This window comes from Amblyomma mixtum, chromosome 3 (assembly GCF_055824585.1).
Source record: "Amblyomma mixtum isolate Tamu chromosome 3, ASM5582458v1, whole genome shotgun sequence".
NCBI lineage: Eukaryota > Metazoa > Arthropoda > Arachnida > Ixodida > Ixodidae > Amblyomma > Amblyomma mixtum.
The window spans coordinates 325,495,782-325,521,876 of NC_143014.1; the positions used below are offsets into that span (position 1 = coordinate 325,495,782).

At 46.3% G+C, this 26,095-nt stretch overlaps 2 protein-coding genes and 1 pseudogene across 2 annotated transcripts; all 3 read right to left on the minus strand.

The window, feature by feature from the left end:
* Nucleotides 1–999: 999 nt before the first annotated feature.
* Nucleotides 1,000–8,326, minus strand: LOC149355832 (TNF receptor-associated factor 6-like). Its single transcript, XM_089584017.1, has 2 exons — nucleotides 7,925–8,326; nucleotides 1,000–2,976 (listed from the first exon to the last, which is right to left on the minus strand). Exons 1-2 carry the CDS (start codon nucleotides 8,207–8,209, stop codon nucleotides 1,897–1,899), a joined length of 1,365 nt encoding a protein of 454 aa, XP_089440143.1. The 5' UTR covers nucleotides 8,210–8,326; the 3' UTR covers nucleotides 1,000–1,896.
* A 1,023-nt stretch (nucleotides 8,327–9,349) lies between these two features.
* On the minus strand, nucleotides 9,350–14,074 carry LOC149355833 (uncharacterized; annotated as a pseudogene).
* A 3,806-nt stretch (nucleotides 14,075–17,880) lies between these two features.
* LOC149355834 (uncharacterized) lies at nucleotides 17,881–23,561 on the minus strand. Its single transcript, XM_089584016.1, has 2 exons — nucleotides 23,261–23,561; nucleotides 17,881–19,418 (listed from the first exon to the last, which is right to left on the minus strand). The coding sequence occupies exons 1-2, from the start codon at nucleotides 23,543–23,545 to the stop codon at nucleotides 18,339–18,341; spliced, it is 1,365 nt and encodes a 454-aa protein (XP_089440142.1). The 5' UTR covers nucleotides 23,546–23,561; the 3' UTR covers nucleotides 17,881–18,338.
* Between the last annotated feature and the right edge of the window lie 2,534 nt (nucleotides 23,562–26,095).

The window sequence follows — 26,095 nt, forward strand, 5'->3', positions numbered from 1 at the left end:
GTAGCGAGAAATCACGCAGTTGTAAAGCAGCGTTCTTCTCTGTCGTGTCATATACTCCGCGGTCTTACTAACAGCGCTACCTTGAAATTCAGATAACGAGTGACCAACACCAACAAGTCCTACTCAAGCAACTTTGAGGTTACAATGTATTCTCCATGCCGGATACTTCTCAAGCTCCTTTTCCGGCTTTTGGTATGCACGCAGTGGGTAGCAGGTAAGTTTTAATGAATGCGTTTTCGTGAGACTGTTGGGATGGCCGGGGGCAGGAAGCCGTCATGGATTTTATGGCTGTGAATATGAGGGCTCAGACTATATTCAGGGTACAGGGCAGGGATGATTGACACTCCGCCTGTCGTATGTCAGTATTAGGCGGGCATCCGGCGTGAGAGGCGAAAGGTACGTGGTACTGGGGTGGTGGGGAATGAGGACGGGCATGAGAGTGTCAAATAAATCTAGGCGGAACTTCCGAGATTCGAGCTAAGTGTGCAGGATCTGAGCATGCTTCAAGCGATCCCAACGCACTGTCATGCGCGGCGGCTCATAGAGTCATGAACAGGACACAGAAGTCGAGTGTGGAAGTGCGGCGCTAGCAGTGTTGGATAATATCGTGAGCAGTAAAAAGTCAACGGGTGTGGAGTTTGGCTGGATTTTGGGGGTTTATGCCACTTGAGTCTGAGCGACGTTCTAGGATCAGCTTGCTGATTTTCGGGCCGGTGGTACAGGGTGTATGATTGTTGGGGGTGAATGGGGAATGACGTGCGCGGTATAACTGCTCCAACTTAATCAGATAGCAGGATGACACCCATGTTGCAAACATTGCAAAATTGACTGTTGCCACTTTAAATTCAGATAACGACCGGCAGGTGAAAAGGTTAGACACATATATAGCGGTTTTGTATATATTATGTCTCTCCATCCAACAACGTTAATAATCTCAAACTGAAAACAAAAAACGCCAGAGAATTTTATTTTAGAAAAAGTTTTCATCGTTTAGTTCAGAATTGCGGTTACAACACACAGTTTTGAACAGTGGAAACAGTTGGGCTGCTTCATACCATCAGTTTCAGGGAAGGCTGCTATTAGCGTTTACAAATAGAAGTTTTCAGGTTGAATGATGTCTTCTGCACCACATATGACGGCCATCAGGAGAGAATCGAATGAAGTAAATTTGCAAGCTATTTAACTACGACTGGAACGTAAGTTTTTAGCCATTACAGATCGGCGCCTGGTCTGAATGACAATATGTGCAGCTGCTTCCTAGTAGCAGCTATCAAAAGCACTGATAACTGCGTAAAATGTATTACCTTCGACCCTGTGGCTTAAAAAAATATTGATTACTTGCAGGGGAATTCAAAAACTGCGCGCCGGTACGGTGGCACAAGTGCTATGGAGTGACGTCATTTGTTGGGCATCGCTGTCGCTGCTACGAAACCCCACAGTTTTCAAATCGCATGAGAAATGGAGCAAATTTGTCCAGCCACAGCGCCAAAAGTGATCACCTTTCCAAATTTAAAACAGTCATATGCCTAAGAATAGTGTATAACTTTTAATCTGAATTTGCAGGCTAAAGCTATATTTGCTACAGTCCTCCTCGCTGTTATTGTAAGGAAGTTAACAATTAGAGAGAACATAATTCAGCTTTTTCCGGACGTCAACGGTGATGGAAAAGCCAAAGTTTAACCTTTGCAAACAACAACTTTTAACGATTAGTATTCCACTCCTATCATACACATGGTAAATAAAGCACTACAGGAGCGACGTACGCATCCCAGTTAGTGCAGAGAATGCTCTGACTGGACTAATTCTGCTGTAGTATATTGTAGCATGAAATCACGCGACCCACGTTATCTGAGTTTCAGATGAGAATGTGCACTTTGTCTCTCGAGCAAGTGTGATTCAAAGCAGAAGCTCAAATATTAATCGAAGCTGGTCTTCGTGCACGTAGCCGTCGCGGGTGAGGTCGGCAAGGTTAAGGGAGGGGGATAAAAAATAACCAGGCATGTTGGATGATTCTAAAGGCCTCTGAATAAGCATATGTGTACGCCATGGTTTCACTTCGAGCTGGCATTTTGCGTGTTCTTTTGGGTGCACGACGCTAAGCCTCATTCGGTGCTCGAGTGGCCATTGAATAAAGCTGTCCATGTCCCCCTTGTGAACATGTAAACGCAAATGCAGGGTCAGAGATTCGCCATCTTTTCTGAACGTGATTCCAGGTGAGATGCAGTAGCCGCGCAGGTACATCCGCTCGCTGAAATAAGGAGCATACCCCACCTCGAATGCTTTTTCTTTGAGTGGTTCCACACCGTTTACAAAAAATTCACAGTGCTGTACTTGTAGCTTATTGTGCCCAACAATGAGTCCAACGCTGTCCAATGTTTTCTGGAAATTTTCTTTCGCTCGAGCTTTTGCGGCGTCGATGGCACCTGCAAGCCGTGAGCATCTGTCACCGTTCTCTCGCATCACATTCACAAACTCGCCTCTGAGTGTCTCTTCCAATGCGCCCATCCTAGTAGAGACAGTGTTGATTGTTGACCGTTTCATCTCCTCATTAGACGCGGTTATTTCGCGAATGCTTTGGCGTGTTGCTTGCGACAGTTCGTGCTGCAGCGTCTCTGTGGAGGCGTTCTGGCCGTGCGAGATTTCGCTCAGACGGTCGCCCAGTGCTTTGCTCTCACTAACCACCTGCTCCAGAAGGGCCTTCATTTCGCGGGCTTGCTCTTCTAACACTCGGCTCGAAGATGTCGAAGCAGGTGGCTCGTCTCTGCGCACAACCTGTTCTCCGCATTGCGGCGCAGGAGGCGCCCCCTGGTTTGCACAGCTCGACCTCAGGTGCGCGCAGACGTCGCTGCAGAGAACCGAGGCCGCGCACTTGGGGCAGCGAGTGGATTGGTGTCCGCAGTCGCGCTGGAAATGTTGAGAGATCTCTGAAGCGGCCATTACAGCAGGGCAGCCGTTTTCTTCGTTCCAGCACATAACCTGGAAGTGAGGAAGTCAGTGGATCATAAAGGCTCAATAATTAAAATATACTTTGAACTAATGTACATAACGGCAGAAGGAAATAGGCTTGCTTTCCAGGATTTATTGGTTCGAAGATTAGAGGTAACTGATAGATAAATATCAGGATTGATAAGTATAAATAATTATGTTGAATGCCATTTCGGGAAAAAAGGCAAGTTTTTACAATGGAAACGCAACTACAGCATGCAGTGCGGGCCACTGAAAGAAAGAGTAAGCTGTTTCCATTGACAACTCCCAGTTGACGATTCTCGAGCTAAGAGGAAATCAGACATAAAAGAAAATATAGTCTGAAATCTGGAGGTTAGAGCGAGGGGGGGGGAGGGGATACTTAGTGAGGTTTTAATCCGCAAAGCCGCATATCAGCCACGAGAAAGCTCCATGGGATTCTTATTACTCCCGCAGTCATTTAAGGTCTTTTTTTAAGTCTATTTTTTTTCTAATGTTCATTTTACTATTCTATGTAAGCGTCATTAGGGTGTTCTGTCGGTGTCGGGCCTTGGCCTCCGAAGGCTAGCAGGGAGTATTTGAAAAATAAGCAAATAAACGAGCACTGACATCGTACAGCTGCGTGAAAGTGCGGCCGCCGAGGCCAGAATCCGGTCGCATGCATTTGGGGCTCAGCAGCCGAAGGCCACATCCACTATGCTTCCACAATGAATGCTGAGAACTGAGGAGAGGAGAGGAAAACCTTTTATGCAATATATTTGGTTGTGACCTGAAGCAAAAATTGGCATTAAATGCAAAACCCCTGCAAGGTATGTTTAAATCGTAACGTTAAACGACTTCGTGATCAAAAACCTTGATTAGCTATCGAGAAGAATATGCACCAATGCAATTCTCGCCTGTAAAGGCGTTCAGCTAGAATGAAAATAAACGGGAAGGAATTTGGTGCATGCAGCAATAGAGACATAAAAGTATACCTGCTTTGAATGAAAGAAAAAAATAAATAACACCCTTGTCTAGAAAAAAATAATTACTGATCCTGAATATCGATACAAAGAGAAAAAAATTATTAATTACTCAAGAGAACTACTAGTGTTCATGATTCTGCTAAAGGGAGTAAATGAGTTTATTGCAAGTAACATTCTAGCTATCGCTAAAAATGAATCGGTTTGTTCAGTACCAAAGCTCTCCGCTACAGCATTAATTATCTCAAGGTTTCGAGTGCATTTCTGATTTTGGCTTGGTCCGCTTGCATTTTCGGCCGTATAAAAATCGAGCAATGTTACTCAAGTTCACAATTGTGTCCAAATAGGGTATTGGCATGAACTCCTTCATTATTCTGGTCTCATTTATCCCTATTCCTGCAATCGATAAAATAAAAATAAACTATAACAACCAATAAACAACGCTTCACTTGGCGGTGAGTTTGATTGGCAAGTGCGCTCAAAATCTTGCTTGAACCAAGAAAACGTGTGAAAAAAAGATTTAGCAGGCATGTAATGGCGGCGCTGGCTTTGTGATATAAAACGACGTTCTCAATATATAAGCGATCGAGGACGAATCACGCAGAGACAACTTTATTTTCTATGGAAATCAGTATAACTGTTATGTGCGGGGTAAGAATGCCAATTTATGCTGAAGCAAGTGGTCTTAAATTACCTCGCTTGCTGCGCCGTTGATCTTCTATTTGTATCATTAAGACAAAGGAGGCAATACACGCATGCTATTCTTTTTTTTTTTCATACGGCACCGTCGAAAGGGATGGAGAAGCGTTTATATATCAGCGGAAGAAACTGGCTGCCTCTGAAGCACGAACTAAGGCGCTCACGCAGACTAAAAATGGCGCCATTCTTGACGACGCAGAAAGCGCACGGCGCCGAAGGCCTGCTTTTCTGCATGATGCGGGCAAACAATAAACGCTTGCATGAAACACTGAAAAGCGCCCCCGCCGAGAAGTGAGGTAGGGTCGCAGCTTTACTGGTGCCGGCGATAAGGCGGGAATCAGATAAACGAGATGGGCCAACCGGATATGCCGACGCCCCCTCGCTCTTTGCCGCGCATCTGCTTATAGAGCGCGATGACAAGCGGTTTTGACCAGTCTGACCACCGCGCGCGAGCTCCGTTTAACTTTTGGTGCACCTGCAACATCCACCCTAAGCTTGTTCATCGGCCCATCTTCGTTCATATTTAGCACGAACGTCCAAGGACTGGCATGAGCTTCACTCTGCTGCTAGATTCCATTGTATCCATGACCATCTCAAGCAGTGAACTGAACAACTCGTACAGAGGGCAAAATGCATGTCTAGAACGGCCGAACTGCGTGCTCCCGGCCGCTCGGAGCTACGTGCGCGACGTCTAGCGATATAACGCCTGGTTCGAGACGACGGAATGTGGCCATGCGTGGCCAAACTGATAGCGCTGCCGGTCTTTTCGGGGCTTGCAGGCGGCCGCGGCTTTATCTCCTGCTTTTGTCGTTTGTAGCGCTCATTTGCGCTACCGTCTGCGAAAGAACATACGCGGCAGAGCGCACACCACTGGCTTCTTTTTTTTTCTTTTTGTGCACTTGCAAAGCTCTGGCGAGGAGCAATTCAGCGCATCTCATACGCGCCGGTGTACTGCATCGTCATCGCGGCTACGAGCCTTACATAAGGGAGCGAGGTTTGGCATTTTGCGTTCTTCGGCAAATGCCAAAATAGACATGTGATTATTGAAAGCATACTGGGGCCTCAGGTGAGGTGGCTCTTGTCGCACAAAAAGAAAGTAAAAAAGAAAGAAGCCAGTGGTGTGCGCTCTGCCGCGCATGTCCTTTCGCAGACGGCAGCGCAAATCAGCACTAGTAACGACAAAAGCAGGAGGTAAAGCCGCGGCCGCCTGCGAGCCCCGAAAAGACAGGCAGCGCTATTAGTTTGGCCACGCATGCCCACACTACGTCGTCTCGAACCAGGCGTAATATGGCTAGACGTCGCGCACGTAGATCTGAGCGGCCCGGAGCTCGCAGTTCGGCTGTTCTAGACATGCATTTTGCCCTCTGTACATAATTAGAAACACCCACCCCACCGTTAAACCCCTTTACATGTATTGTTTGGTACTGGAAATAAACTAATTAAAGAACTAAGGATTTCAAAAGTAGTAGCAGCGTTAAGGCGGCAGAGACTTTTTTAGCATCCATCGATCTAGTTTCTTCGTGAAGGCAACAAACTTAACAATACCACAGAAATTATCCCGTTACACAGTGAATTTCGCTGACTGCGAATGATTTATGTCCTAGTACAGAACATTATCGGTACAGAATGTTGCCGGTAGTACAGAATCTGCACCTATTGGGCAGAAACGCAGAAGCTAATGAACGAGGTCCCTCTTAAATTAAGGATATAGCGCAGCAAGCAAAGGAAATGATGTAACGATAAGGAACAGGAAGGGGGCAGATTGGATCAGGGAATAAACGCGGGTTTATGAGATCTTAGCAGAAATTAATTTTTCCGGCTTGGACCACAATGATGCGCTAAGTTTTGACGGACAGGTGATAGGCATTATCACGGTGTACACCGTGGACATTATTGAAGAGGATAGAAAACTAGTAGCATATTTTTCATCTAACTTGAGTTGGGAAACGCACATCGACTATCTCTGCTAAAAACTGTGTTGTGGGTGCACTTTCACGAAGTCGCAGCACTCTGTCTTTAAAATGTAATGTTATGCACTAGCCACTCTCATTTACTTGCTGCAGTTTGGTATGGGCTACGAGGAGACTGACTAATGTGGAGAAATTAATCATACTACGAAAAAGAGTGGTTCGTCTGAATGCTAAGCTTAAAAGGCCCTGTCCCACGCCATAAATTTTCCAAACAAAAAACATTATTGGCGTGGACAATCTATATGAGTGCCGTCTTCTGGAAGCAATGCATTTTTTCCACCGATGTAAGAAATTATCAACTTCAGCATCCTTAGAACTGCGCCAAATTCCTGTCAACACAAGAAAGCTGGATACATGGACAACACAATATTTTCGTAACTACAAATTGGAATCTTTACCTGATAACCTGCCCGGCACTTTGAATACCTTTAACACTGCTGGCTACACCAGAAAAAAACTTCAGAACTATTTTGTAAAACTATGAATGAATACGTGTCGTTTTGCTTTCGATTGACAATGCATTATTTGTGAACGTATTGTGTTATTTTTGCGCAAATGGTTGTATTGTTTCTTCCAATAAAGTGACGCGTTTAGTACAGCAATCTTCTACTATTTACAGCGTTTTTAATACTGTATGCAAAATGCTTGTTATGCTTGTTTTTCTTCGTTATGTTTCTTCTATGATGCATATGACGAATTTTCACTATTTTTCATAAACATTCATGGTTCTATTTTATTATTACGTTTGCTATATGGGCTGTCACTTGTAGCGGTTGCCTGGACTTAGTTAAGCTGCTCTCAGCGTTTATCCAGGAAGCCCCCAGCAAAAGCTAGAAATTAACTGAATTGAGCTGAATTTACATGGACTTCGGCAGGGCATGTAATGGGAAGGCAAGTTTATCGATGGTACTTAAGGGTAACGGAGTGGATTTCAAGAGAAGGCGGAAGTAGGAGGGGGCGGCAGAAAGTTAGTTGTGCGGATGAGATTAAGAAGTTTGCAGGGATACGGTGGCTGCAGCAGGCAAAGGAGAGGGTTAATTGGAGAGACAGGGGAAAGGCCTTTGTCCTGCCGTGTCGTAGTCAGAGTAATGATGAGATTACAAGAACCTCAGGAAGTTCGGAATTTCAGTTCAAGTCGCAGCCATTACCTGTTCATCAAGATTCCACCAAGAGATAACGCAGCTGATGTGAGAAAATTAAACCTCATGTTATATGCATAGCCCCACCCCTTATGTAATACACCTGAACAGGGATCTTTAAGAAAATAAACCTAAGTGAACTGAATTGATCAAATTACTGTCATCCTTTCGAAAATCAGTATGTCCCCACCTCTCTTTTCAGCATCTCGTCGGAAGGACACTCGGTCCAGATGACGTCTGCGTCCAGGAAGTGCTGGTCATCCAGAGGGCACACCCGGTCCCCGTCGCCACTGCACTGTTCGTAGCAGGACAGGCACAACAGGTGCATGCAGGGGAACAGTGCTGTCTTCCTGCACACCAGTCCACAGGCGCGGCATATCCTGCTCTGTGGAATCGGTTTCATGAAGCGCAGGGGTCTCCAGTCCAGGTCAGCGGCGAAGCCTACCAACGTGCACTGCTGGCCTCGAGCAGACATCGTTCACGCCGTCTCGTGTAGCTGCTCAGTAAGCTATGAAAACGCCGATTACCGCCCCTGCAAAGGCGCGGTTTCGTCTTTCCTTTCCTTTTTTTTTTGCCGGTTGCCATGGCTACAATCAGGGTTTTTATATCTCACATCACGGTCGTCGCTTGACTTAGCGCGCGTTTACGCGCACCGAGCGGCTTTCTGCCCGCGACCCATATCAACTTTCTGGCTCAGGCGTACGGTATTCGGTTGATTGTTGTTTAAAACGTCCCACAGTGACTGAGGCTGTGAATGACGCTGTAGTGAACGGCTTCGGAAATTTTGACCAACTGGGGTTCTTTAACATGCACCGAAATCGCACAGTACACGGGCCTCTAGAATTTCGCCTCCATCGAAATTCGGCCTTAGCGGTCCGGTTTCGGGGGAGATGAAATTCTAAAGGCCCATGTACTGTGAAATCCCAGTGCACGTAAAAGAACCATCCATGACTCTTCTAGTGGTGTTCCGTTCCGTAACCAAATCATTTCGTACTCGGACCATAAATTCTCTATTTTGTGTTTACCTGAAGAAATTTGAGGGCGAGAAGCTGTCCAGTGGACACCGTCCTGGACAAGTGGTGATGTAATCAGCAGCTTCGTGACGTCACCGCATATGAAGAAGGAAAAGAATTGAGAGGTGTAGAAGAAAGAGGTGAGAAGCGCCGCCTGAGGCAGGATCCGTCCGTTAGGCTTCGAGGTCAAGACGACAATGGTCGTCGCTGTATAGCTGCGAAGGAGCTAGAGGGAAGCACCTCGACCAACAGGAACATTGCTCATCTAATGAAGAAACACCACAAAACGAAAATCAGATAAAGAACTCAGGTCCCTGTGGCACCACCTCAGCGATTTAACTGGGCCAAGGAAACCGGCCACATTTCTTTCAAAAACCCTGGGTATCTTCATGAGTCAATCTAGCGTACTTCGGTCTAAACTACATGCTGTACGATACTATTGATGAAATGCAAAGTCCACAAAGATTCTAAGCACCACGCGCGTTTGTTGGTACCTCATTTTCAGCGCTGAAGCTCGCATTTGAAGCAAGAGCGACAAATGAGGAAAGTTAGCCTTCATGGCCATGCGAAGTTAAACCTGAATAAGAAACACTGCTGCAGAGTCAAGTTTCAAGCTTTATTTCAGTGAGAACATTATATGGCTCTTTCGCGTCAGCAATAAGTGTCCGCAATTTCTTTCCCCATGATTACATCGCTGTTTCAAGATAAATGTGTAAAACTGTGATTGTTACAAATAGTGTGTGATAAAATGTTCCCATGGGAAAATTTTGCACATGGCGAGCAATTAGTGTATTGCCTGAACACGGAAAAACGTTAAAAAAGAGATCGAAACAGCCATGGACGAAGATATTGTATGTGGACGTCACAACAGCCACGGACGTCGATATAGTATGTGGACGTTTCACTTCCTCATTGCTCCACTGCAGGTAGCCAGTGTGATCTCAAAGTTTTTCAAAGCTATTGCTCTCCTAAGTGAAAACAAAGCAAACGAGCACGTAAAAGACTATAGCACAAACTCGTGTCTGTTGTCTGACCAGAACGACTTGAGGGCGATTCCTCTACACGAGAGAAAATACGCATGTACTCACACCAATTAAGTCTAATATTAAGAGAAAGGCATTGTTTCTTTTTTTTCCGTAAGGTATCCGCGACTGTGTCAAAAAGAGTATCCGAGATGATCAGAGAGCAAGAAAAAATCGACGCATTGCCATTCCTATTAAACACGCGGTCCCCTTCGCTACTTCTCCCCAATCAAGGAGGCACGGCTTCCTGCTTCGACATGCAATCCTGGGGAACGTCGGAAGAAGGTCGCTCCTCTTAAATGTGCAAGGTGGAAGCCCCATAACCTTAAACTGGCATCATGTGAACATCACTAGATATTTACACTAAGTTCGTACATCCTTCGTATATGTCGACAATCGAGCTAGGGCAGAAAAAAAAATGGTCGTCAAATGTATAAGGAATCCCTCAAGGTGTAGTCGATTTATAATAAGGAGCCCCGGACCAGGACAAATTTTTCTTTAACTGCGAAGTTTCTGAGAAAGCTATATCTGAGAAAGCTGTATAGCTTTCCTTTGTAGTCGTATGGCTGCGCTTGGAAGGACGTCAATGGGTAATTACTGCCTTATTAAAAAAAATGGTGTGGAAGTTGGTATCTCGTACAGGTTGTCCAAGGAAAGATCTGAGCAGCTATGAATTGCATGCAACAGACTTTATATACTGTTGTAATCAGTCGAGCCTGGCTCATATAATCAAAGGCTAATGTCTCTCTATAGCTGCCAGTTCTGGCGGAAAGGGCTCCAGCATTGAATTAACTAAAACTGTAGAACCCTGCTGATCAGGTTAAAAGACAGGCAGTTAAACTGGATATCGTAGAGGCTTCTGATCTTATTGGAGTGTAGCTCAAATCAGCAGCTCCCACTTCACACGAAGCCAGTCGTGGTGCACATAGCCGTCACGGGTAAGGTCCTCTAGCTTCAAGGAAGTCGCAAACCAAGTCAGCTCATTACTTGAATTAGTAGGCTTTTCAAGGTTTCCGACTGGGCTCGGTGAAACAACGTTTATGCATTTTGCCCCGGACATCGGATGCACCACGCTATGCTTAATGTTGTACGCAAATGGCCAAGTAATAGAATTGTCCATGTCACCCTTGTGCAGCTGGACAGCCGGGTATAACATCACCAAATCCCCTTCTTTCTCGAACCATACCCCGGGTGATATGCAGTAGCCGCGGAGGTATACCTTCCCACCGGCATAGTTAGCAGAGCCGGTTCTCAAAGCGGCTTCTTTAAGGGCTTCCACACCTTTGACAAAAAAGACGCAGTGGTCCACATGCAGGCCAGAAATCCAGAACTGTTCTTTGGTCCAGAGCAATGTCTTCTCACTCCTTTCCGTGCATGCTTCGACGGCGTCAGCAATCTGCGCCAGCCTGTCAGCATTCAGACTGGTCGAAATCGAAAGGTCCTTTTTCAGTCTTTCGGTTACTGCGTTTATAGAGTTGGCAAGATTTTCTGTTTGCTCCTTTCTTGCCTTCAGACATTCCTTCATTTGCTCATTGCAAGCCACGACTTGGCACACACTTTCCGCGAAACTGTCCAAACTGTCTTTCATTAGCTCCGGCAATCCTTTCAAGCTTTCGTTTAAAGTGATCAATTCTTGCCTCAGCGTTTCTTTGAAGGCGTTCACGCTGTGGCAAGTTTCGTTGAGTTTGTTGTCACGTGAACTCCTGTGAACAGGGAATCGCTCGAAGAAGGGTCTTATTTCACATCCCTGCTGTTTCAATGCTCTCTTGAAGGAAGACAAAATCCCCGTTTCGATCCTGAAAGTTGAGTGTCCATAGCATTCCGACGTGAAGGGTGTCTCCAGGGCACGGCACTCTGATCTCAGGTGCGTGCCCACGTCTCTGCGGACAACGGTGGCCGAGCACTTGGGGCAGGAGACAGAGTGGTGACCACACTCCCGTTGGAAATGCTGCCAGATCTCTGAAGCGGCCATACGTCCGCGCAGCCGTTTTCTTGGTTCCAGCATTTCACCTGCAAATACCAGATAACAGTTAGTGCGGAGCCATCCTGCAGAATAACCCTTCATGCGCTTAGCGTCATGACTGCGTTCGTGCACTGCTAAACGCGCTCTCAGAGGGAACCTTTTGTGTTTTGTTGTATCCCGTTGGCCTTTATGGCACGTAAGAAACTACGGCTAGGGCGTTAGCAATGTCCGTTGTCTTGTATAGACTGCATTTGATCAGAAGGTATTCTTTATTTGCTCCATTAGCTTAACGTAGTAGTCTCAAAACAATGGACAAATAACAAATGGCATTTTTGTCTGAAAACAATCTTACGTGAAAAAGAATGTGCTTATTTTAAAATCAATTTAAACTTATCTTGCCTTCAGTTTTTCAAGTTTCATGCATACAAATAACACGTTGGTTACCGTGAGATCGCTTCCACATACAGGGCATGTGTTTCCAATAAGATTTTACACAATATTTATAAACGGGCTTTTTGAGTTAGAAGAGCGCTTTTTTCGGCATAGTGTTGTAAGTGGTGCAGTTCATCAGAATACCGATAAGACGTGTTAACTAGCAGGCTGGCTTAGAAAGATTGAACCGTTAGCTTTTTAACTGTTTCTGTCAGGTTCCTTAATTACACAGAGGCACCTAGCCTACCGTAAGCAATGTCCATAAAATTTATTAGAGTTTAGAAACCACTGTTACCCTCGGCGCTGTGGCCCAACAAAGTTTGGGTACATCGCTCCAAAATACATACGCTTTCCAGAAGCTTGCAGATAAAGCAACCTCTCCAGTGCACGTAGCTCGTCGAAATAGCGAGAATGCCGTAGCGTCCCTCAGGTGTACAGAGGGCAAAATGCATGTCTAGAACACGCTATGGGCGTGTTTCGGGCGTAACACGCGATAACTAGCCATAAGATTTGGTTAAAAATGGTCTGGATGTAAACGTGTCCTGTTAAACTCATAGAATTTCATCGTAATTTTTTGCTTTGTCGGCCGCAGCGGCTTTGGTTGTTCTAGGCATGCGTTTTGCCGTCTGTACGTGTAAGCAGTCTTGCCCTATAGTGACAAGACGTCAAAGCACATAAACCCGCTAAGTTGAATTCATCCCCCCCCCCCCTGTAATTATTGACGATAGCACAGGTAGGTGCATTACGAGTCTTTTTTCGTTGCTGAAAACAAGCAAAACAATCTCAATAGAATAAAATATCAAACCTGACTAAAAGTAAGAGAACTGCATCGCCAGATCATGTTACTAAGAGGAAGACACTCCGCATTTAGTTAGGCCTAAGAGCAGGACCCTCGCCAATTTCCTGAAAAAATAGGGGCTTGTTGTCGCTCATACCTCTGCGTGTGGGCGAGAGTGCGCGAAATAAAAGCGAACAGGAAGCATTTTGAGCGAGCTATCGCATCGAAGAATGCAACGGCGACAAGTATTTTTCCGAAGCGGGCGAGCAGGGTGCCGCCATCTTGTCAACGCATCCCGTAACTTGCCCGTCGCGCACGCGCGCTATGGCTTGTAGCGTGCGTACGCACGCAATACGCTACAAGGTACGTAGCGGTGTGCGCATGCGCACTCGTTACCCGCGCAGCCGCTCACTGCGTACGGCCAGCTAAAAGTATCAATTGGGATCGAGCCAAGATGCTGACTTTGTGAAGTTGAAAAAACCAGCCCGCTCACTTCAGCCGCCCGGTGCACTCGGGTGCATGAAACCCGATACCACGCAGCTGCCAAAGTTCCACCTCTACATGGCTCTATGTACCTCCGCGTGAGGGGAGCGCCCTCACCCTCCTGCACAAGCTGCCGCAGCAAGTTGCGATCGGCTGCGTCGACCGTCTGCGTTAGGTACGCCCTCACGGTCAAGCCAAGCCAGGCACACCCTAAAGACCTGTTTCGACTTCGTGAGGGATTGCTTTCGAAATAAAACTATTACGGCGATACTTGGGAAACTTAACAACATACTTCGACGAATAGGTGAACTGGACTAGAAAGTCGTTCCCGAATGAGCGAAGGCATCTCTCCGGTGCCGTGCACGCCCTGATGTTGCGCATGTTTTGCGCCTCAAGCCTGATTATGAGCGCTTTAATTTTGCATCGTGATCCTTTATTTGCGCCTTCCTTTCTTTTCGTTGTTTTATTCATGTTCTAGTCTACCAAAATGGAGATCGTCATGACATTAGTGCAAGCCATTCAAACTTTTTTTATTTCTTCGACAATTTGCAATGCAGGAAAACCACCTCTCGTTGGTGTCTGTCCACACAAAAGCCGCTATCCCAAGCCAACAATGGATACATCTTGAGCTTGTACTACATACCTTCATTTCGATAAAAAAGGGGGGGGGGGGGCTGTGCTGCAGAATGGCTGGGGCGCTATTCTTTCCTCGTGAAGCTTGACAAAGATAAGAGTACAGGATGCGCGTCGAAAGTATACTCCCCCTTGATGCTGGCATGATAGATTCTGAACGTGAAGCATTTCACCTTTTTCCGTGGGGCCCCCCTAACAGGTGTTTGGATTCAAAAAATGGAATTAGTGTTTTTTATTCGCTTTTTGCTTAGCTGAACTGGTGACAATTGGGACATGTTTAGTGCTATTTATCTTCTCTTCATGGCAATAGCTGGTTCTCTGCCTGGGCACCACTGCGGGGCGTATTCTGCCTGTGCACACATCCCATGCTTTACTATTCACTGCAAAGATCGACACGTGGTGTTTGTGCAGCATGCCATAATAATAGCAGTGATAAGCATTGAAATGAATAACACGGAATGAAACAAAGAAATCTAGCGGTCGTAACGAAAATTCCCCTAATAGCGGCCTCACCTTTCCGCACTGTTCTATTCCAGGTGTTCTCGGGAAGATTTAATTTTAAAAAATGTGCTTTTTGAGGTTAAAGTACGGCTTTCGCGATATAGTATTGCCAGTGTTTGCGGAAACCGGAAAGCCGATGATTTGTCTTTAGTAGTGCTCTTCCTAACTATTTTCGGATAATTAACTTATTAACTATCACAGCTAGACAACTGGTTGCTGTCAGAGATTTGTATCCGGACGTTAGTCAATTTCGTAACAACGTGCCAAAATATATTAGCTTTGGAAAAGCATGCAGCCAAATCAACCTTTCCAGTGCATGTAACAAGCCAGAAGAGCCAAATTTTGTGGAGCCGCAGCGCCAGGGGTACTCGTGATTTCGAAATTATGAAAACTAATATGGCTATTACTAACGACCGGCTGCAAATCTCTAGTTGCAACTAGAAGCCTAACACTACCAGTTAAAAAACAATTATTAAAAATTAGTCAAACACCTTACTACTTAAGACGATTCATTGGTTTTCTGGTGTCCACCAGCAATTGTAATAGTATGCTGAAGAAACGATATTTTTACCTCTAAAAGCTATTTTTGAGAATTGAGTCTTTCCTGAAACGCTTGGTATACATCGAGACAGAAATCGCTTTTTCGGAACTTGCCTGCATCTACAGCACGACAGCAAACTTGTGTTATCTATTAAAATGCTTCAGTTCACAAAAAAGTGTCTTTGTGACCGGTACGCAACCCCTAAAGTTACAAGCTCAGAAGTAAAACTAAAACTGTCGATGATGATGATGATGGGGAAATTTTTTTATATTTATTTATTTTTTGAATACTGCGGCCATGCTGTATGTCCTAGCAGGAGAGGGAAATACATACAGGGGGAAAAAGCAAAGCAAGTGTGATAGTACCGAACAATATAAATACCACAAAAGAAGCAACGAAAAATTACAATAGAAAACACCGTTACAGTACAGCTACTAACCCAGCAGTGAAATATCAAAAATGATTACAAACCAATGGAGAGTTCTCCGGTAGAGCATTCCATTGAGAAACTGTTCTCGGAAAAAAAAAGCTTGTATGTATTTGTGGGTGCAAAAATAGGTTTCAGGCTAAGGGCATGCTTATGGCGCGAGGCTCGTGTAGAATCATTAAGGATGTAATTTTCAGGTCGGATACCAAGCCTAGAAGAGAATAATGAATGAAGGAAGTTCAGACGGGCTTTCTTCCTTCTATCTGCAAGTGGTTCTACGTCTGCGAGTTTCAACAAGGCGCAAGGGCATCTGTCGCCAAAGAGCGCCAAGGCAGAAGGATGTATATTCTACTTAATGTGGGGTCAGGGACCCATTTCTCAAGCATTGCACCGTACAGAAGCCGAGCACCAGGCCGGGGAAGCTTGCACTCATTGTATCACCGGTGGGTACCCCGCGGCACTGGGGATCGAACCCCGCACCTCCCGCATGCTAGGCGGATGCTCAAACCGTAAAACTAAAGCTATTTTCAGTGGTATTTTTGAACTTTGTTCACCGAAAATCACCTTTCTTGTGTTCGAGTTCCGCGTGCTCGAGTGTTGGAGCACCGCGTGCAGTAAAAAGCCAGCGGGTGTGCAGTTTGGTTGGGTGTTGGGGTTTTATGCCGCATGAGTCTGTGCTACATTCTAGGATAACGTTGCTGATTTTCGGGACGGCGGTACAGGTTGTATAGCGATATAATAGCGCAGATTAAGACAGGACACACGAAGAAGACACGAACAACACGAGCGCTCGTGTTGTTCGTGTCTTCTTCGTGTGTCCTGTCTTAATCTGCGCTATTATATCGCTATGATCATGCACCAACAAGCCCAAAAAGCTACGCTTTTGAACAGGTTGTATGATTGTTGGGGTGAATAAGGTATGACGTGCGCGTTATAATCGCTCCAATATAATGACAGAACAGGACGACACCCATATTACTAAAAGTGCTAAAATTAACTGCTGCCACTTTAAATTCAGACAACGGCCGGCGGGGAAAAGGTTACTCTCATATATATCTGTTTTGTATATATTATGTCCCTCCATCCAACAACGTCAATAATCTCAAACTTAAAACGAAAAAACGCAAGATAACTTTATTTTAGAAAAAGTTTTCATGGTTTAGTTCAGACTTGCGGTTACAAGACAGTTTTAACAGTGGAAACACTTACGCTCCTTCATACCGTCAGTTTCAGAGAAAAAATGAAAATCGTCTTTATTTTCTCTTTTAACGAGAAAAGGGGGTGACGGGTAAAAGCCGCATAACTGCGGCTTGACAAATCCCGGCCCCCTCGATGTACAGTTCGACAGCAGTGCTCGTACAGATTTTACAGGATTCAATTTCACACTTCACCTCAGAGACCTAAAATTTCCACCCTAAAGAACAAAAACACTACAAATAAAAGCACATGCAGTTTCAAATACATTCCAAACACACATTCTAGAACACATCAGGTTTTAAACATAAAAATTTCGAACACGCTCAGATTGAAACACGTTCAGTTTAATCATTTTAAGTTTTTAACATCTTGGAAAAACGTTATCTTTAGTGGTAGCAGAAATTAGAAGTCATTTTACACAAAAACAAAGCTCCAATAAAAAATAAAAGGGACCAAGAAAAACACAAAACGCAATCATACAAGAGAATCATGTGATGTTGGCTGCAAGGAAATGTGCATGTAGCGCTCGTAATGACATTTTTTCCTGGTAGATATCGAACGGTTCTATTAGCGTTTAAAAAAATATAGTTTTCAGGTTTAAAGATTGCTTCTGCACCACATCTGACCGACATCAGGAAAGAAGAGAATGAAGTTAAATTGTGAGCTACTGAACTGCGACTGGAACATAACTTTTTGCTCATTACAGATCGGCGCCTGGTCTCAAAGATGTGTAGCTGCCTCCTAGTAATAGCTGTAGTAAGCATTAATAACTACTTAAAATCGATTACCTTCGTCCCCGTGGCTTAAAAAATATTCATCATTAATTGGGGAATTCGAAAGCTACGCGCCGGTGAGGTGGTGCATGTGCGATAGAGTGACGTAATTTTTGGGCATCGCTGTCATTGCTACGCAGTAGAGCAATTTGCAAATCACGTGAGAAATGAAGAAAATTTGTTAATCATCGGCGCTGAAGGTTATCACGCTTCCAAATTTAAAACAATTATATGCATAATGATAGTGGTTACCTCTAAATCTGAATTTGCAGGCTAAGCTATATTTGCAACAGTCGTCGTGCTGCAATAATTTAGAAGTAAACTATAAGAACCTTTAAACCACTTGACTAGGAAACATAATTAAGATTTTTTCGGACGTCAACGGTGATGCAAAAGACAGAGTTTTATTTTTGCAAAGCATAATTTCTAACGATTAGTATTCCACCGCTCTCATGAACATGAGAAATAAAGCACTACTGGAGCGACCTACAGGTGCCCACAAAAGTTTTGGGAACACGAGGATTAAAAGAAGGCTTAATACCTGAGCAGTATAAGCATGCAGTGTCGAACTGATGCATGTGCTCCGTACTTTCCTACGCGATCTGAAGGACAAACTTCTGAATTCCTGGCAGCGCCGCGACGTAGCAAGGAAATTCAGCTTTTTTTTGTGTGGTTTCAGCGTTCGAAAACTTTTGTGGGCACATGTACGCGTTTGAATAAGTGCAACGATTGATCCAGCTTTACTAATTCTCTAGGATTTCATTATAGCTTAAGCTCACGTGATCCACGTTAGGGTCTTTCATTTAAGAAACTGCACTTTTCTTTCTCGAGCAAGTGTGGTTCATAGCAGCAACTCAAATATTAATCGAAGCTGGTCTCCGTGCACGTAGCCGTCGCGGGTGAGGTCGCCTAGGTTAAGCGACGGGTATTCAGAATAACCAGACACGTTAGATGATTCTGAAGGCCTCTGATTATATTTGGATGTACGCCACGGTTTCACTTCGAGCTGGCATTTTGCGCCTTCTTGTGGGTGCACGACGCTCAGCCTCATTCGGTGCTCGAGTGGCCACTGAATAAAGTCGTCCATTTCACCCTTGTGTAGTTGGAACCCCAAACACAGGATCACAGATTCGCCATATTTTATGAATGCAATTCCAGGTGAAATGCAGTAGCCGCGCAAGTACACCCGCTGGCTGGAATAAGAAGCATACCCCACCTCCAACGCTTCTTGTTTGAGTGGCTCCACACCGTTTACATAAAACTCGCAGTGCTGCACTTGTAGCTTATTGTGCCCAACAACGAGGCCAATGCTGTCCAATGTTTCAGCTTTTGCAGCGTCGACGGCAGCTGCAAGCCGTGAGCATTTGTCACCGTTCTCTCGGGTCGCACTTACCAACTCGCTACTAAGTGTCTCTTCCAATGCGCCCATCCTAGTGGAGACAGTGTTGTACATTGACCGTTTCATCTCGTCATTAGACGCGGTAATTTCGCGAATGCTTTGCGTTGAAGTGTCGTTGATTTGACGTGTTGCTTGCGACAGATCGCGCTGCAGCGTCTCTGTGGAGGCGTTCTGACCGTGCGAGATTTCGTTCAGTCGGTCGCCTAGCGCTCTGCTCTCACTAAGCACCTGCTCGAGAAGGGCCTTCATTTCACGGGCTTGCTCTTCCAACACTCGGGTCGAAGCTGTCGAAGCACGTGACTCGTCTCGGCGCACAACCTGTCCCCCGCATTCCGGTGCAGGAGGCGCCCCCTGGTTTGCACAGTTCGATCTCAGGTGCGCGCAGACGTCGCTGCAGAGAACCGAGGCCGCGCACTTGGGGCAGCGAGTGGAGTGGTGTCCGCAGTCGCGTTGGAAATGTTGAGAGATCTCCGAAGCGGCCATCACAGCACCGCAGCCGTTTTCTTCGTTCCAGCACATAACCTGGAAGTGAGGAAAATAGTGCCTGATAAAGGCTCAATAATTAAAATAAAATTAGAAATAATGCATATAGCGAAAAAAGGAAATAGGCTTGCTTGGCAGGATTTATTGGTTCGATGATTAGAGGTAACCGATAGATAACTATCAGGATTGATAGGTAGATTATTACGTTGAATGCCATTTCGAGAAAAAAAAGCCAATTTTTGACGATGGAAACACAAGTACAGTGTGCAGTGCGGGCCAGTGAAAGAAAGAATGATCCGTTTCTATTGATAACTACGAGTTAACCATTCTCGAGCAAAGATACAATCAGACAGTAAATAAAACAGACTGAAAACTGGACGTTCGAGCGGGAAGGGGGAAGCGCGGGGGCGTTACTTTGTGGGGTTTTAAGTCACAAAGCTGCATATCAGCCACGAGAAACCTCCAATGGTTTCTCATACCTTCCGGAGTTATTTAGTCTTTTTTTTAGTATAATTTTTCAACGGATGTTTATTTTACTATTCTATGTAAGCGTCATTATCGTCGGATACAAGTTGAGAACGAAGCGGCTTTTCCCCGTCAAAGGACCCCCCTCCAGCCAATGGCGTCAGCCGATTCTCGTGACCCTGCCAGGGTGACAAACCAGGGAGTGCTGCATGGAAGAAGATAGTCCCTCCCTCCATTCATGATGTGTTTCAAAGCGCGACAAGACGGAGACGAAAGGAAGAAACACACACGAAAGCGCCTGTCGTGTGTGTTTCTTCCTTTCGTCTCCGTCTTGTCGCGCTTTGAAACCCATCATGAATGTTTACCAACTTGCCCAACTTTCTGCACTCCTTCAATGCATTTCTAGTACATCGGGCTCTGTTATATGTTCTAACTTCAATCTTTCTGATCCTTCTATTCTGAAAGCGCTTGTCGTGTGTGTTTCTTCCTTTCGTCTCCGTCTTGTCGCGCTTTGAAACCCATCATGAATGTTTACCAACTTGCCCAACTTTCTGCACTCCTACCTCCATTGTCGGGGATAGGCCCCTCTCTCCATTGTGGCACCGCTCCTTGCATTGCCACCCTAGCAGGGTGATGAGAATTGGCCGACGCCTTTGGATGGAGTGGGGTCCTTTGACGAGGAAAGCCCCTTCATTCTTAAGTTGTATCCGACTATAGGGTGTTCTGAAGCCACTCGCGCCTTGGCCTCCGAAGGGCAGCCGAGGTGTATTTGAAAAATAAGTAAATAAACGTGCACTGACATCGTACAGCACGCGGGAGTTTTTACATTTCGACCGCATGAAAGTGCGGCCGCCGCGGCCAGAATCCGGTCGCATGCATTTGGGACTCAGCAGCCGATTGGCGCATGCACCACAGCTACCACAATGAATGTCGAGAAGTGGGGAGAGGAGGCGGAAGCTGTTTCTGTAATATATTTCGTTTTGAAACCAAAGCAAAAATTTGGCATTAAGTGCAAAACTCCAGCAAGGTACGCTTAAAACGTAACGCTCAGTGACTTTCTGAGCAAAACGTTCATTAGTTATCGAGACGAATATGCGCCAATGCGACTCTTGCCAGTAAAAACATTTGGCTAGCAGAAAGAAAATAAAATGAAACTAATTGGGTGCATGCAGCAATAGAGGCACAAAACTATACCTGCTTTGACTGAAACAAATAAACAAATAACACACTTAAAAGTAGCCTCGTCTGAAAAAAATCATTACTGATATGTAATAAGGAAGTAATTACCCATTGATTACTGATCTTTAATATCAGTATAAATAGAAAAATTATTCATTACGAAAGACGAGTGCTACTGTTCTATATTCTGCTGAAGGGAGTAAATGAGTTGATTGTAAATAACATTCTAGCTATCGCTAAAAAGGAATCGGTTTCTTCAATACCAAAACCCTTCGCTACACATATTTATCTCAAGGTTTTGAGTACATTTCTGTTTTCGGCTTGATCCGCTCGGATTTTCAGCAGTATAAAAATCGAGCATTGTCACTCAAGTTCAATATTGCGTCCAAATAGGGTATTGCCATGAGCTCTTTAATTATTCTTGTCTTATTTATCCCAATTATTGCAGTCGATAAAATAAACAACTATAACTTCAAACAAACAACGCTGCACTTGGCGGCGAGTTTGTTTAGCAAGTGCGCTCAAAATTTTGTTTGGCTCCCGGGAAAGCGTGAAAAAAAGATCAGCATGCATGCATTGGCTGCGCTGTATTTGTGATATAAATAGATGTTCGAAATGTAGCCGATCGAGGACGACTCACGCAGAGACGTTATTTTCTATGAAAAATTGTGGAGTTGTTTTCTCCGGTGTAAGAAAGCCAATTCGTGCTGAAACAAGTGGTGCTAAGCCGTTGATCATCTATTTGTATTGTCACGTAGTGATGACTGCAGTGCCGCGAACAGGAAAACAACGAGGATGTCTTTGAAACGGAACTCTTATTCGGGCTGACTTGCGCCCGCAAAGAACTGAATCACTCGGCGGCGGAGTAGCAACAAGCGTGCTCGGCGGTTGTCGAACAGAATGCCCGCCGCTGTCGGCCGTGCTCTTTTTAAAGCTGATAGCGAACCTTCGAGATCAAGCGTGGAAGGTTCTAGAACTCTCTGGCACAAAGTAGAATCGCCGAAATAGCGTCGCAAAAGCTTTTCGCTCAATCCTTGGCGGCGAATGGGCGTCCAAACCCAGACTCGGTCTCCTGGCTTTTATTCCGCGTTGCGTCTTCGTAGGTTGTAGCGTGTGGCGTCGGTCCGCTGCTGGTCTTTGATCCTCAATCGGGCAAGTCTCCGGGCTTCTTCTGCGCGTTGTAGGTAGGCGGCGACGTCGACGTTATCTTCCTCGGTAACGTTCGGCAGCATGGCGTCCAGCGTGGTCGTGGCCTCTCTGCCATGGACGAGCCTAAAAGGCGTCATCTGGGCGGTCTCCTGCACTACGGTCTTGTAGGCGAAGACTACGTAAGGCAAGATGACGTCCCAGGTCTTGTGTTCGGCATCGACATACATGGCGAGCATATCGGCGATGGTTTTCATATCGGCTAAGCATATCGGCATATCGGCGAAGAAAAAGGAGGAAATACACGCTTGCTATTCTTTTTTCCCTACCACACTTGCGAAACGGATGCAGAAACGTTTATATATCTTAACACAAGAAACTCGCCGCCAGTGAAGCGCAAACCAAGGCGGTCATGCAGACTGAAAATGGTGGCAATCTTGACGAAGCAGGAAGCGCGCGCCGCCGAAGGCCCGCTTTTCTCCACGATGCGGGCAAACAGTAAACGCTTGCATGAAGCAATGGAAAGCGCCCCTGGCGAGCAATGATGGTAGCGGTGCGGCTTCGCTGGTGCCGGCGATAAGCCGACCATAAGACCTTCGTGATGGGTCAGCCGGATGTGCCGACGGCCCCTCGTTATCTGCAGCGCATCTGCTGATAGAGCGCACTGGCTTGTAATTTTTTTCCAGTTTTGTTACCCTCTCGCGGGCTCCATTTTACTTTTGGTGCAACTGTACATCCACCGTCAGCTGGTTCGTAGGCCGAGCTCTCTTCATATTTAGCACGACCGTCTAAGGGCTGGAATGACCTTCACTCTGCTGCTAGATTTCATTGTATCCATGATCACTTCAAGCACTGAACTGGACATTTCCTACATAATTAGACACACCCCACCCTCACGAGAAACCCCTTTACAGGTACACTTAAGCACTGGAAATAAACTAAGTAAAGCAGTAAGTTTCAAAAGTAGCCTTGATAGCGCCAGCCACTCAGTTATAGACGAACCGGCTACGTATGTCACCCACTGGCGTTTCGTAACTCTAACATGAGACTGCGCGGACCTGCCACCTGTATTCGCTGTCCACTTGGCTCACCTGTCTCTTGAGCAGGTCGTCGGCTGACCACTCCTTCCATTCGACGTCTTCTTCCGGGCACTGCAGGCCATCCAGGGGACAGACGAGCGTGCCGTCCTGCGCGCACTGCTCGTAACAAGACCCGCACACAACGTGCATGCAGGAGAGAACTGCCGTCGCTGGGCGCACCAGAGAGCAGGCACCGCACACACTGATCCGTGGAAGCGGCCTCACGAAGTGCAGCGGCCTCCGGTCGAGCTCTGAGGTGAACCCGGCAAGCGTGTATAGCACACTTTCGGTAGCCATCTTGGCCTACGACGTTCCAGCGCTCAGCTCTGAATATATGCTGCGCCGCTCCGACAACGGCCCTTTCTTATCAGCGTTTCCCTCCCTCTCTGCTTCTTCCCGTCGTCAAGGTTACCATCAATGTGATATCCTATTCGAGTTCAGCTCCCGTTTCTTTTGCGTGCCGAAATGTCTGCTTCACCGAGCCTGCCTTGTTGTTGGTGGTGTGTAGGCACGCAGATATTGAATGCTGTTTGGGCCAACGTTTTTAGATCCCTTTCAGTTTGCAAGCTCCCCCGCGCCGCGCCCGAGAAAGCGGCCCCCGTCCGCTTCCACTCACCACGCGGCGCTGCTGTCGCTGTCGGCCCGGAGGCGCCGGAGCGCTCGCGCTTGGCAGTTGCTGTGACAGCCTGTTCTCATCCGCGATAACATTCGGAGCGAACACGTCGAACTCAAATTTGCTGTACTTTTGGAGCTGTCACGTTGAAACTTCGGTCGCATGGTTGAAGAACTGTTTCGCCTGACTAGTAAGGGTGAGATAAAGAGCAGGCTGATGCCAGTTCGCAAAAAAACAATCGTTTGCATTGCGCTTTATCGCATCACGTTTGCGACGTTTAGCGCTGATGATATGCGTATGTTGGAGTAGAGCTATCAATATTTCTTCGGGAGAATGCACGAAACATTAATGAAAGGATAAAACTAGCGATGTTCCGCTTCTAGATCAGTCACGAAATTCCGCGCTATATTATCAACGAAGCACCGCACATGCAAGCAGCATTTAGCACGTTCTTTAGAATTCCAATTTCAGAGAACACAAGTATAAATTTAGACACACTTAGCTGGATGTTGGGAGGGAATAAAGAAGAGCTTTTTATTTGCAATGATAGCACAGACAGGAGCAGCGTACTGCACTTTCATTATTAGAATGTTAATTTCATTGAACACAGACAAGCATTACATGCAGACATACTAAGTCGGAAGCACGGAGGGAATGGCTACTTGAAGGCGAGCTTTTTTATTTGCAATGACAATATTTCTCTGTTCTCTAGCCGACGGTTCACGTCTCTCGCCTAGAAGTGGACGCCTGTCACTATGACAAAATGCAGCACTTGGCATGTAAAAGTGGCCATATGCTCTGCACATCCAAGCCGAACAAGGTTTTGATGTACAAGCTCGTCTAGCAGCTCCCAAAAAACGTCCCTTTCAAACACGGGACCTTTCTTCAAAGAAATCGGGATTGCTTTGTTTACAATGTTGGTAAACTCTAGCATCTTTTTGGTGGGATGCGTTAAGCACCCTTGCTTGAAGCTTTTGTATACTGTAACATAAGCGTCACTGCCAACAACTGGCACAGGACAGCTGATATCTTCCATGCTGATATCTGCTGGCTGCTCCAAATCAGGCGGCGGCGACCATGTCGTAGACGCGAAGGGCCACGCTGGTCGGGCAAACAGCGTGGCGAGCGCCACCGCACGGAAGGAAACGGAAAGGCGACAATCCGCGCACCGCAGCTTTGAAACTGAAAGGGATCTAAAAACGTTTGTTTGGGCTGTCCCGAGTCCAGTTTGAATTTCCCGCCCGGGCGCCGGCTTCATCTGCAAACACTGGACTTCTCTCCTCCCCGCTATTTCTCTTCCTTCTCCCTGTGCGCCTTCACTCTCGCCCGCGTGCTTTCTCCCTCTTAACTCCGCCCTCCGGGGTTTCGTCTAACGCACGGTGTAAGAATATATTTAGGTGTTGACACTGGCCGCCCGCCGCGGCGGAGAGCGCGCACAGATTGTGTTCGCCCTCTAGTACATGCGCCGACCGCAGCGGCGCGGGGGCGCTGCGGAGCAGAGGCCCTTCGCTTTCGATGCGGCAAGCGGCGTGCCCAGAGCCGTATATTCCCTTCTCCGGCGTGTCCTGCTTTAGGTGCCCTTTTAGGCTGCGTTGGTCGATGTTTTGGGCTGAGAGAGTGCATCACAAGCTGTGAACACCACGATCTCAGCTTCCACGTCGTCAGCTTCCATCGTGGACGAGCAAATTTTGCTAGAACTAGCTTTTTGTGTCGCGGTTTGGCACAAGCCGGATTGACAGTTGTGGAAACGCACGTGGTGGCGCGGGCCGACGCCATGGACGGTCGTCGCGGCCTATGTGCATTGTGTCTGTGATCTGTTGTTTGTTGCTGTGACACACCTGTCAACTTCAGCCGGGTCCAGAAGTCTGCTAGACGCAATTATGGGTAAGAAGTGCTTCGTACCCAACTGCAGTTCGGGCTACCGGAGTTGTCCGGATCAAGTTTCACTTTTTAAAGCTCCGTCGGAGCCTGCTCGCTTAGAACTTTGGCGCCGGGCAATTCCCAGAGCAGATAGGATATTTCAACCGAGCGACCACGTCTGCGCGAAGCACTTTCCCGAGCATATGATATCAAAATCGTACTATGCCGAGTTCAATGGCAAGGTACTTTTAAATGTACCGAAGAAGATCCCGGTGCTGTCGGCGAATGCTGTGCCCAGTATTTTTCCCGGGTGTCCGAAATATCTGACAAAACCGACAAGGTCAAGAAAGCCTCCTAGAAAACGACAGTCTACG